Genomic DNA, 12,958 nt, shown 5'->3' with positions numbered 1-12,958 from the left:
CTTTTGCTTCCTATTAGCCCACGCTAAATTAAACCTCAACCTTCAAGTTGTTGTCTTGATTTTATCCACCAAAGTCAATAGCTTCCTGCCGATCAACAACTCTGCACATCTCCTTACAACTCTCAACAGCAGAATGCCATCAACCAAGTGGTCACCATTCCATGTTCACAGCTAGCTTACTGGCTAATAACATACTCAATACTTCCACATATGAAAACAATTTAACAAATAAGGAAATTGAACATTAAGGAAAATATTGGATAAAGTATACATCACAACTGCTTGAATAAAGTTGATATGATACCATATGAGTACTTTAATGAATAAAATGAAACAATAAGTACATATTCAGATCAGGAAAAGCAACCAGCTCAATCATAATTGATCCACAAATAGATCCATATTAAATGAATCTATGGTGTAAAGAAGCTTACATGATATATTTTGACTATATAATAGAATATTGTGAAACAGGTGTTCGCCATGACATTAAAAACATTGAAATTTAGATTTACTATTACATGTTATTAGCTATTGCTTTGACAATAGATAAGAAGCTCAGGAGAATGTTAATTTTGATTAATAGATTAGTGTACACAGGTTATGACATATTGGCTTGTATTTGTAGATTTCATAAACGTTGTAAAATATTTACTTTTTGTCTTTTGTAAAATAAAACATTATTTTCAACAAGGGTATGTTTCATTGGTGAAGCCATAGGGCCTGATTTTGAGCTCCATGTAAAATATGAAAAGGGTAATTCTGTGATGGATCAACACTTTTCCTATTTGCTCTAAATTATGTGCCTTTATCTACATAGACACAATCATGCTCTTAGACGCTATTGCCTCTCTCACAAAAGTCTCTCAATTATGGCCTTCTTATTTTCATGCAAAACTTAACAGGAAGGTTTGTAAATTGTGGAAATCCAAATGTCAATCTGACAAACACGTCTTTAGAAAGTCACAATAATACTTGCTACAGTCATGCTGGGAAACCAGTTAGGAAGAAACACCTTACCCTGCTCATAGACATGTACAAGGAAACCACCAAAAGTATCCCTAATATGAACCCCCTTCCTACCAAGCGAATTCTATTGCACTCTCAAAGAGATGGTGTATCAGGGTACAGACAATTCTAATAAAGAAAACACACAACAGTGAAACTGCCATCAACTGAATTAGTAATCGCATCCATTTTGCACTCACAGACTCATCCATTTAATATCCCTATCACAATTGGGATTGTCTCTGTCAAAATTCATAAAAATAAACCACAAACCATAGCGTCTGTCTGCTGACTGGTGCTCTTCCCATTACTGCCTCTCAACCCTGTCTTCACTTGGTTACGCAACATCAATTCATCATAAGATGTGTTCCTAGATCTTTGGAAATCGTATTGTATCAAAATGAGAATGTAGAGGGCAACGCTTGGCCTCAAAACCCCAGTAACCTACAGACCAGTGGCTGCCCTCCCCTTCATAACTAACATTATTAACTTCCTATTCATCACTCAACTTATATCTTTCCTTGAAACTAAGAATGTCCTTGGCCAAAAGCAATTTGGATAACATTCCAAACTGCAACTAGAAATATAGAGACTGTAGATGATCTCCATCAGCCATGTCTGCTGCCACACTCTTTGCTGGTTTGATTTGTCCCTCACACTCAAAGATTCACCAAATTCGGCTAAGGACCCCATTTCACACCGCATGCCCTCGCAAACTGCTGTGCTTTTTAAATCAGGGGTTGGAAGAGGAGGAGGTGAGGGGACAGGTAGAGGCAGAGATCATTTTTGGAACTCCTGTTGCATGTCCTGTTGCATGACGGTATCTGCCAAATAGGAGTGTTAAAAACTCCTCTCGCATACAATCTAGCTAGGAAAGCTAGGGGAGGTGATCTCTGCCCTGGTTTGTACTAGTACATGCGTAGGATGTGTTTTACAGGTAATGCTTTCGTTTTTAACAGATTTGTGTTTCTGAAAGTTATTGCTCGCCTTTCTCTGGTAGTAAATTAACTGTCGAGGTTCTTTGAGAGCAACTTGGACTTTGATTTCACAATACTCAGTATGCTCTATTTCTCAAACCTCATAGTCATCCTCCAGATGTAAGATCCAGTTCTCAGGTTTACCTCTCGTCTTAACCCTCCTCATCTGTTTATAGTAGATTGCTTCAATTGAGAGGTACTACTAGATTGGCGAGATGTGTAAATGAACTCCAGTCATATACAATAGGCGGTCCTGTCGAAGCAAGGAGGGTGAACAATTCCATTACAAAATATCTCAGTAATAATAACAATAATTGAAAGTGAAGTTGATAAAATATCAAATTTGACATTGAAAGTAGTTTAAATCGTGAATATTAAGACATTTTAACGTTAAAAATAAATAAGGAAACTACATTTATATATTTGAAGCTTAAGAAGGAAATTCTGTCCAAATACATGCATTTGATTTAAATGTGTTTTTGGTTTCTTATTGATTTAGTAGTACTTGGTAAAACCCTCTGTACCATCAAACCCAACATTCTACCACTTAATTTACACCTAACCTATTTCCATCTGGGAAGGTATACTTTAAAAAGAAACGGGGGACTCTCTTAAAATTAAGCATACTCCAAACCCCTCTCTGTCCTCTTTACTGCTAGAAACTATAGTGCTACAGGATAAAGGGACTTTTCTTAATTTGTGATCTGTTTCCTGGTTTATTTGTTAAATATTAAACACTGGTTATTTTTATTTCTTCATTTGCAGCTTATATATTTTCAGTAGGAGCAATTGTTTGCGTCTTTACTATCAGTATTGGATGAACTATTCGATTGGATGAGATGGTGTGCTTTAAAAGGGACTACATTGGTCTTTTATGTACACTGTCTAATTGTACCACTACTGTCATAGCCAGTAACTCCGGAGCACTGATTTTTCTTGCCCATTTTAATACCATAATATCTGGCCACTCGTGCTTACATCGATCCCAATTTGTGCCCTTTGGCTGCAAAAAGAATGATTACAGGGACAAATGATGTCTGATGGAGTCATGAAATAGGACATGTAAGAAATAGGGGAAACCTAGCATAGGAGTAACATAGTGAGGTTCTCCTGAACAAAGAGAGATGCACCTTCGACCAATAATGGTGGCACAACTTTCAGTGCATTAGGGGATTCATCCTTGCAGAGGGGCAGAGATAGAGCTAAGGTCCATTACATTGCAGCAGGCTGGGAAACAAGTAGATAGGAGTTGTGCCTATGATAACCTATTTGCCACAATGTTCTGTGCATGAAAAAGATGAGAGCTGGACACAGGCGGACCTCATTCATAGATTGCATAGTGAGTTCAGAAAAGGGTGATTCCCTCTTAGATAGAATTAATGTTTTGAAATTCGCACACATTTAGATTCATGTCACTGCATGTTCTGTCGTTCCATTTTCCATTTTCAATTATCTCTGCACAGTTTTCGGCGCCTCCGCTGTTGTTTGGTTCATGAGCATTCCAGTTTGCATAGGTGATACGATTTCCAGTAAGAAGTTTAAAGGAGCCTTCCACCTCCTTGTCGTTTATCCCAAGGTATACCCGCTTGCCTTTCGTTTTTACTATCTGAGCAATGGCAGAGTTTTCTTCAGCTGTGAGTGGCATTGGCAGGGAGCCTCCAGCCTCCTCACAGGCTTTTCTGGAAGTTTCATAATCTACTTCTTTTCCATTGGTGGCATACAGTTTCTGACCAGCTCTTGACATTACCTCTGGAAACTTGAGCTCTGTTAACAGATAAACATGTTACCAACCTACACCTTAGCACACAATCATTTAGCTTCAGCATAGAGAAAGGCCAGGGAATTCATTAGCACTGAGATGGGGATGCTGGGGATTGATATATAAGCCCCTTAACTCTTCGATGGGGGAGGGGGAGCGGAGGTAGTGGAAACAATGATTCTTAGCACACAATTTTTCTAATTGACTAACTCAATGGAGTATCAGGCTGTTTACCCACCCAGAATTTGATGCAGTACTTAAAGTACACATGGTTAGTGCTTGCATATGGCAGTGTTTTTTTTATGGAGTGGAAATCGTTTATCCTTGTCCAAACTGTATCCTTTTTTAACGGATGCACAGAGCCTGCATAACAGACGTAAAGGAGAGTCCCAACCACTTCCATAACATTCGTTTCACCATTAATATTTTTTTCACCCATTGTTTCCATCTGCTTTTGTCTCAGTCTCTTCCTTTCTTTTTTCACTTCCCCTTTGTTTCTCCCACATCTCTTTTCCTCCCTTTTCCTTTTATTGTGCTGCCACCACCCCTTTTTTTCTCTTCCTTTCTTTCAAGGGTATGCCTGGTTGAAAAGAAAGAATGAAAAAGCAAAAAGTAAAAACAAGAGAAGGAGCAGATAAGAAAAGAAAGAAAAGATTGAAAAAAGGAAAAACAGAATGAAAGAAAGGGAACATCTGTCCCAGGTCTGGGTCAGGGACTAGGACATCAATGAAAGCTCTGCAGCTCCTATGTTGTTTGTAAACCAATATGGGATGTTTATGTCTGTCTTTGTTTCTATAGCAAGCTCATCTCTGCATCAATGAAAAATTAGATCAGTGAAGTGTCATGTAGTTCAATGTTAGGTTTTATGTATATGCTCACTCCTGAGATCTGTTGCCTTTGCTCACTCCTGAGATCTGTTGTCACACACACACACACACACACACACACACACACACACACACACACACTGTTTTTAAGAGAAATGCTTCAGATTGAATGTCATGAAGCTTCTCACCATTAAGATATCATTCCATAATGCAAAGTTAACTGAGCCTCATTACAAGGATGTCGGTGCAGGAAATATTAGTGGCAATGATTCTGTTACCACCATGTTACCACTGCATTCCTGCACTGACAAACTACGAATCTGATGGTGAGGTGGAGGATTTACTTCCAGATAACAGCTGGAGGAAAATCCACCACCTTACTGCAAAAAAACTGGCAAAGTCGGCAGAATAACCACCAGCGATAATTCTGCCAAAATCCCCCTTGACTCCTATGGACTCCAATTAATGGGGACTAACGCCACCTACCACCATTTGCAATAATCCGGTGGTAATTCCGCCAGACAAGGTGGCAGTAACGGTAAATCTGTTTGGTGATACTTCGACCAAATTACGGTTAAAATACCACCAAACTCGTAATGAGGGCCATTGTCTTTTAGCCTTTTGACTGCGTTAGGACATGCATACTCATCCATATGAAGTGATATGTTTGCTCTTAGGACATGTACAAACATCCCACATTGAGAGGATGGGGGGCTTAATCTGCATAACCAGCAAATCTCATCGGGATTTGACCAAAAGAACAAAGCTATTCTTTTGTCATTTGCATTGTGGGCCCCCATAAGAGGATGCAGTCATCCAGTATATGGTGTTGGACTTTTCTATAATGGAAAATAATGTTCTAGAGTGTGGCAATAGTTGGCATAGGTGTAAAATGTGAACCATTTACACAAAGTTGAGGCTAAGTCTTCCCAGTTAAGAGGCGTCAACTATAGGGAATTTCCTGTCAAAAAGATTAGGATAAATAGAAAAGAGACAGGGTTAGGCACCTGAAACACCTTTATTCTTAACACTCCCTCACCAACCATCCCACACATTTACAGCAGAACAAATTCACCTTTTAGCAACCTAGAAATCCCAGCACTTAAGAATACCATATAAATGAAAATAAATGGATAGTGGGAAAGACATTTGTAATTTACCTCTTTCAAGGGTACTCAATTGTTTCTGCAATATGGAGATATGGCCTTCCAAAGAAGCAATACGTGTCACCACACTTGTATCTATAAAGATATAAACACAATACATATGTTTACATTAGTATTAATAGAAAGAACAACTCAAGCCCTCCAAGCCATCCCCTTAAAATACATCACTGCCTACAAGAATGGATTGGGATCAGCAGAACAGCATTAGACTGGACAAAAGACTACCTGGCAAGCCACGGCCAAAAGTTACAGCTAGGGACGATAAAGGTCACAAGCAGAATTCCTAAAGGGTCATCTCTCTCACCCATGATGCTTGAGGTGTGCATCTAACACTAGTCTCTGATTGCCATTTCGTCTTCTAACTGAACATTTGTGATATCCAGAGTCACCTTAGGTTGAAAGAAAGACCTGCCAACCTTTCTATCGCCGGTCTCAAGCTCTTTTGATTTGGACTGTACAAGAGTTTCCTTAGTGTAAACTATGCCAGGGTTTCTCGTAGCGGGTTGCTGCCTGGGTAGCCCTTACCTTTCCCCTGAACATCCCACAGGGGGGACATTCCGTCGCCATCTCAAATGGTTAGGGACCTGGCGGCTTTGCTTCTCTCACCAAGACAACACTGTGGCAAAGAATGCAAACTACCAGCTCAACGTTCTCAGAAAGATCTTGTCTCTGCTCCAATCCGACCTCATTGGAGCCCTTATTTTCCCTCACTTACATTATTGCAATTTAATGTATGCCAGCATCCCCAAAAAAACATATGCTGAAACTCCTGAGAATACAAAACAAAGCAGCTAACTGTGTCATGAGCTTAATTAACAGAACTAGCCAACTCCTCCCCTAATATCCCTCCACTGACTCTGAATAAAGTCAATTTTCTGATTCTCAATCCTATGCAACATGCACAGTGCCTGCTGTTACTGTGCTTCTGTACTGAGCTGAATCAGCACCATAGCAGTTTCAAAGCTCCATCCCGTGTCTCTGGCTAAAGCCAGACCTAAGTCTTCTGGAAAGGAGAGCAAGACCAAGAGTGAATTAAGGGGAGAGGAGAAGGGAATGGGGTTTCAGAGGCAGGGAAAAGTCAGGCTGAGGGAAATGTTTTCTAATAGTGGGGAACGGTCTACTATATATATAGACTATCTTCCTGAGATGATCATATTGAAAAATATTGAGAAAGTCCTTATTGGCTTGATATACACTTTGTAATACCAAAAATGTACTTTGAAGGAATAATACTTTAGAGGGCAAGTAGTGATAGGACTTTGAGGGGCTCGAGAGCATTGTTGAGAAATCCTGGCAGAGAAGTATGATTAAAATACCTGCGCTATCTTCTAATAGTACAGAAGGTAAGGTAGTAAAAAGATACAAACATAATACATATGTTTACATTAGTATTAACAGAAAGAAAAACACAACCTCTCCAAGCCATCCCCTTAAAATACATCACTGCCTACAAGAATGGATTGGGATCAGCAGAACAGAATTAGACTGGACAAAGACTACCTCGCAAACCAAAAAGTGAAGTGAAACCTCCTACTGCACCTCCTCAGAGGTACTCTGCATTTCCACTCCTTCCCCTAGAAGCTCACTGTCTCTCGAGCCCTGGTTCTCTCTAGGCTGGATTACTGCACCAGCCTCTTTCTAAATCTACCTGCTTCTACTCTCCGCCCTTTGCAACTCATCCAGAACAGGACTGCAAGACTTGTCCTTGGCCTCAAGCCCTGCGAAAGTATCTCTCCAGCCTTGAAATCTCTCCACTGGCTCCCAGTGGCTGCAAGGATTAAATTCAAGACCCTTTGCATTATCCACAGGCTTTCTGGGGCCTGGGTGCAAAATACCTTCAGCTGTACCTCCGTAAATACCTTCCCTCCCGAGCTCTTCGCTCTTACACCTCTAACTCCCTCAGGGCCAGGGTCCCTCAGGGTCAGTCGTTTTTCAAAGAAACGAGCTGGGGGTAGATCTTTGTCTTCGGTTGGGCGTCCCTGTTGAACAACCTCCCTGCCATTCTGAAACTTGAGGAGAAACATCCCCGGTTCCGGAAGCACCTCAAGACCTTCCACTTTGCTTCTGCCTTCGCTCCTCCTCTCCCCTGCTGATCTGCTCTGTTTCGGCATCGTGCACCTGGTTACCCTCTGACTTTCCGGCCCAGGTACCTGCTCACCCTGCCACCCACCAGCACTGTCTCTTGGCAATCGCTTGCACTCGGGTCTGTATCTGTAACCCTATAGTCCCCCCTTCTTTTTCCTGCACTTATAAGACACACCCTGTCTGTTGCATTAAACCTAGTACTTCCACTTACTGGCTGCACTACCACTGTTTGTTGCTTTCTATTTATTTATTTATTATTTATTTTGAATTCCTCTGGTCAGCACTTTCCACTTGTCCCCCCTCCCATGCACTTTCCCCTTTCCCACTTCCATGCACTTACGTATTCCCAATGCCACTGGGACTAGTAAGATCGTTGTTTTGTTCTCCCTTGTTCCCCTCCCTTGCCTCGTCGCGCTCTGAAACACTTGTGTACGAGCACGATACAAATAAAATATCAATATCAATAAGTTACCAAATCATCTGAGACTTCCAAGTTGACTCCAGAAGATGGCCTGGTCCATCGTTAGGACCTATGAGAAGGTGAATGTTGTTGGTAACAAAAGGTAGGAGAGTGGGATAGACATCATTAATAAAGCAAAATCAGATTATCTCTGATCCCTAAATGTACAGGTAAACAATGCTTGTTTGCTACTTGTTCTTCTCAGTGGATTTATGTGGCAATGTCTTAATGCAGGGGGCCTTGTGATCCAGAGATACGGATAGAAAAGAGTGAAACATAAGGAAAACAAATCCGAAGGTACCTAATGATTACCATGGGCCTTATTTATTTCATTGTCTGGTTTTTCACCACCATGAAACACAAGAGGCTCTAATAGAGCTCGTTAGCAATGGATTTATTTTCCTTTTTATTTTTTTTACAAAGTGATCTTTTACAAAATGAGCAGCCAATGCCTCCCAGTCCTGTCCTGGTTTGCTAGCTGTTGTTTTGGTAGATGTGCAAATCCAACACCACGGTAGTGTGCACACTGAAAAGAAGGTCAGAGTTCAGTAAGTGTGAAATCAGTCTACAACTGAGACTAGAACTTTGAAGTAATTATCTATGTGAAGCATTAGGTAAATGATAATAAGTTGTGTTTCACTGCGTGATGGGCTCGAGATGTGTAGGAGTCATCCAGTTAACTGGTGCTGCTTTTTTTGTCCCAGGACACATTTTTTAAATATTCTATGGGGAAAACCCTAATAGTAGTTTTGGGTCCAAAGCCGGGAAGCCAAATGTAGCCTTGTCCAGGACGGACTGTGTGAAAGGTGAGTGCAGTTGGAAACCAAAAATGTAAGACGGGCTGCTATAGATTTGTAGATATAGGGCTTCATTACGACTCGGGCGCTAGCCGTGCTTGTAGAACTGACACGGCTGCCGCCAGAGTCGTCTTTTTTCCGGTGCCCTGGAATGGGCAATTACCGGGGTATTACAACCCCGGCAGACCCGGTAATTGCCCATTCGGGGCGCAGAAACAATTCTTCCCCATTCCTATCCGAGCCCCATAGGGCTCAATGGGAATGGGGAAGCCGGATGCACCGGCTCCATCCGTGAATGGTGCCGGTGCATCCGACGTGTTGTGCTCGCGGGTGCCTGTGTACCCGCCAGGTCAGACCTGGCGGGCACACAGGCACCCGCAAGCACAACTCGTAGTCTGCCGGTCCGGAATCTACGGTACCGGCAAGCTTACCGGTACTGTAGTACTGGCAGACTCATAATGAGGCCCAAAGTTTAGTATACGTGGGAAGCCTGGCACTCAAAAAGAAGGGGATTTTTTTGTAATTCTGATGATATATTGTCTGAGAATTCAGTTGTTGCACAGGTCAGATCTCCTGTGCAGGGATGTGCAGGGATTTGCAGGGATCTGTATGTGTTATTTGACGGCTACCTTAAGGCTATGACACACTTTGATGCTTGTGTAGTGCTTGCGACACAGCAAGTGTAACCCACAGGACAGAGGAGCAAAAAGGGAAACCCTTCAGGCTGCAAGACAACAACTGAAAACGAGTGCATCCAATGATCAGCAGTGACGGTCCCCTGAGCCACCGACCAAGTCAGAGGGCAGAGAGTCACCATGAAATAGAAGTGAATGTGCTTCAAAACAGATTCAGTCAAGTGGAATGGTGATCTGGGCACCCCTTACACCTGGCAAACCCTTTTAAAAACAACATATCGGTGTGGTTGAATGTACGCACAGTCTCACAAGGAGCTTTACTTCGGTTATTATTGAGGCTCACTTGAAACTCCTTCTATTAGTCCTCTGAGGCAAAGTTAGCATTGTAAAGTAGTACTCACACTCATTTGCCAGTACTGTCCCAATGAAGTATTGTAGCTAAAGTGGAACGTTAAGTGACCAGAATGTACCACACCAATCTCTACCGCAGATACATATCCACACAGATCTATCTTAAAATGGTTGCAACTTAGGACAGGCAGGCTTAGCATAGGTCACTACAGCAGGTGCATTAGATGATTGAGCTATATTTTCAAAAAGTTGGGGCCTCTGGAAAGCATGTGGTGGCATGGCATAGTCAATCGGAAGTAAAGCATGCCTGACTTGTGACTAACTCTGCTCCAGCTGCAATGGGATCGAAAATAACTATTCTATGTAGAAAAAAAGGATATTTTATAACAAGCAATCTCTCTGTAAGACCTGTACGTCTGGGGCAGCATCAGTCACACGCCAGTAATAGGATATTGAGTTCTCAAGAAAGATTGTGGAATGAGGGTCGTGCTTCTAAAGTGCTACAAGCAATGTATGCTCCTCGCACTACCACCTGTGTGAAACATACTGGGGCAGGATGGTAAGTAGACTTTTTAGATTCAGTCAGTCATATTAGATTCATTTTAGTAAATACCATACCATCTCATTCAGTAGAATGATATGTACCCGCTTAATCAGTTCAATAAATGGTCAATCATTAAACATTTTTGGAATATTAAAACCTTAGACTGAAAACATTCATATACATTTTACAATATAAAACAATGGAAAAACGCGTAACCACTTAATAAGTACTTTAATGAGCTACATTTCAAACATACATTTTCCTGCATGAGACTAAAATCAGGACTACAATTAATTCGTCAAAGAGTTTCCAATCTTTAGAACATATCTTAAAAAGGCTAAAATGGAGTATGCTATGAACTGAGTCTCCGAAAATAACAAATAAAGCAAGGCAGCTTTACATAGATAAAAATGTAATAACCGTAACACAGGTATCAGAAAATGTCTTCTTGGGACTGCATACGCTGGGCAAAAAAAAATCAGAAATGCAGCAAATCCTCCTTTGGGACATCACAGAGTAAACAGCTAGAATCAGGCTGATTCTTCAAGGCCCAGGACGAAGTAACATCTCTACGTTATAAAGTAGGCTCTTGTAATTAAAACATATTAAAATGTATGTTTAGGCCAAAGTAAATAGAGCATAGGCTCTTAACATAAGAACAATTGAGACATCCGCCTGAATACCCAAAGATACAAAATATCACTGAAAAGTGTATACAAAAGCAAAACCTTTTGCCTTTTAGGGCCACCCGTGTCAAGTGACCTCACCAGGAGTACTGTGGTCTATATATTAGGACACTTCCCTAGATGCAGCCTTCGGGTGGGGTCTATCATGATATAGCATAGTCTGCACCGTGAACCTAATGAATAGAGAGCAACAAGGCATTTCGTCTCCATAGTATGAAGGAGAACCGGGCACAATGACATAATGTGGAGGCAATTACTCCTCAGAGGGATACATATAATAGAAGAGTTCACCATATTCTAGAGAAGGGATGACTCCACATGGGGTTTGGGGTTATCAAGTGAGACTTGTCAGAAACCAGTCTACATATCAGGTAAGACATGCAAGGAACAGCTTTCCATCAGGTGAAGTGGGGTCTAAATGAGCAACAGAGCTACATAATAATTGTGACAGGTGCAGAGCAGTAATCACAGAGCAAGAGAAAAGACAACACTAACATCCAAGAAGTGTCAACGGTGTTTAGCTGGCTGAGAATTTGGCAGCATAGACAGCCCCTGTTACTGATATCATTATGCAGGTACAACTGTAGCAGCTGGTGAGTGTGTAAGGTAGGTGTGGATCTTGAGTTGACCGATTTATGCAAATATAGTTCTAAGCAGCTTCCAAGTGCTCAGACCTTTCAAGGAGTCAATCGGAAAGTCTCTGCCAACCCAACATGGGCATGTCACTGCGCATCTATTCTACAGCCCAGATTGTTTTAGCATGTCCTACAAAGAAATGTAACATCTGCCTTTTGGTCTTGACCCCCTCCAATAACGCTGCAGTGTAATGGCCAACACTGCACTAGTTCTTTAGGAGGAACAGAAATTCACCAGAACTCATGCACACTTCCTGAAAGACTTGCCACATTTCCGCTTAGCATCCTCAAGTAAAATCAAATATTTGGTTCTCTGTCTTGCTTATGTTAATATGTCTTTACCTGGGTCTCCTTTCTGTCCTTTTTGACCTCCATCACCTTTGCTTCCTGGTGGTCCAGGGTTGCCTCTTAAACCTTGTATTCCAGCATCACCTGCAGAGCATGTTAATATAGAGTGATCATTATAGCATGAAAGACCCATATACAGACCACATGCAACACAGAACAGTTTCCCCAGGGATTCATTTATCAGTTGCTTGCAGGGTGCAAACAACATGGAAATGAACCAAATAATTACATGTCTGGAGGAGAGCCTGCAATCAACCAACAGTGGGTGAGCAGGTGACGGACACTGGGAATGGGAAGGTTTTTATATGGCCCACTACCCTTGAACAAATGATCTCAGGAACAAACCAACTATAAGAGCGCAAGACAGGTAGAGAAAACGAGGGCATCCTTTAAAAGAAAAGGAAGGTTTTAAGTGCCTTTCTAAAGTTTAAAAAGTTAGCTTCCAACTTGAGACCCGGTTGAGGCAGTTCCAGAGAAGGATAATCTGAACTCTAAAGAAGTGCTTACAAGACTGAACCTCATAGTGACCTATAGGGTACATATCAGGACACACATGGGGACGCAGATTGCTCTGAAGGCAGCATTAAAGGGCATTCAAGTGATCTAAACAAGCGTTAAACGGGGCTCCATGCCACTGAGCTCTAACCTTAGGAAGTTGGACCGATACAATGGGATTAAGT

At 41.6% G+C, this 12,958-nt stretch overlaps 1 protein-coding gene across 1 annotated transcript in view; it reads right to left on the bottom strand.

Moving 5' to 3' along the window:
• Window positions 1-287: 287 nt before the first annotated feature.
• Window positions 288-12,958, bottom strand: part of LOC138472728 (mannose-binding protein C-like) — a 173,316-nt gene continuing 160,645 nt past the window's right edge. Inside the window, exons 4-6 of the mRNA XM_069611047.1 lie at window positions 12,273-12,362; window positions 5,732-5,812; window positions 288-3,749 (exon numbers count right to left, since the gene is read on the bottom strand). Of these exons, the coding sequence (XP_069467148.1) occupies window positions 3,352-3,749; window positions 5,732-5,812; window positions 12,273-12,362 (569 nt within the window). The 3' untranslated portion in view covers window positions 288-3,351. The remainder of the gene's footprint in view (window positions 3,750-5,731; window positions 5,813-12,272; window positions 12,363-12,958) is intronic.

This window comes from Ambystoma mexicanum, chromosome 8 (assembly GCF_040938575.1).
Source record: "Ambystoma mexicanum isolate Mex_15411 chromosome 8, UKY_AmexF1_1, whole genome shotgun sequence".
Classification (NCBI taxonomy): Eukaryota; Metazoa; Chordata; class Amphibia; order Caudata; family Ambystomatidae; genus Ambystoma; species Ambystoma mexicanum.
This window is presented reverse-complemented; position numbering and strand designations above follow the sequence as displayed.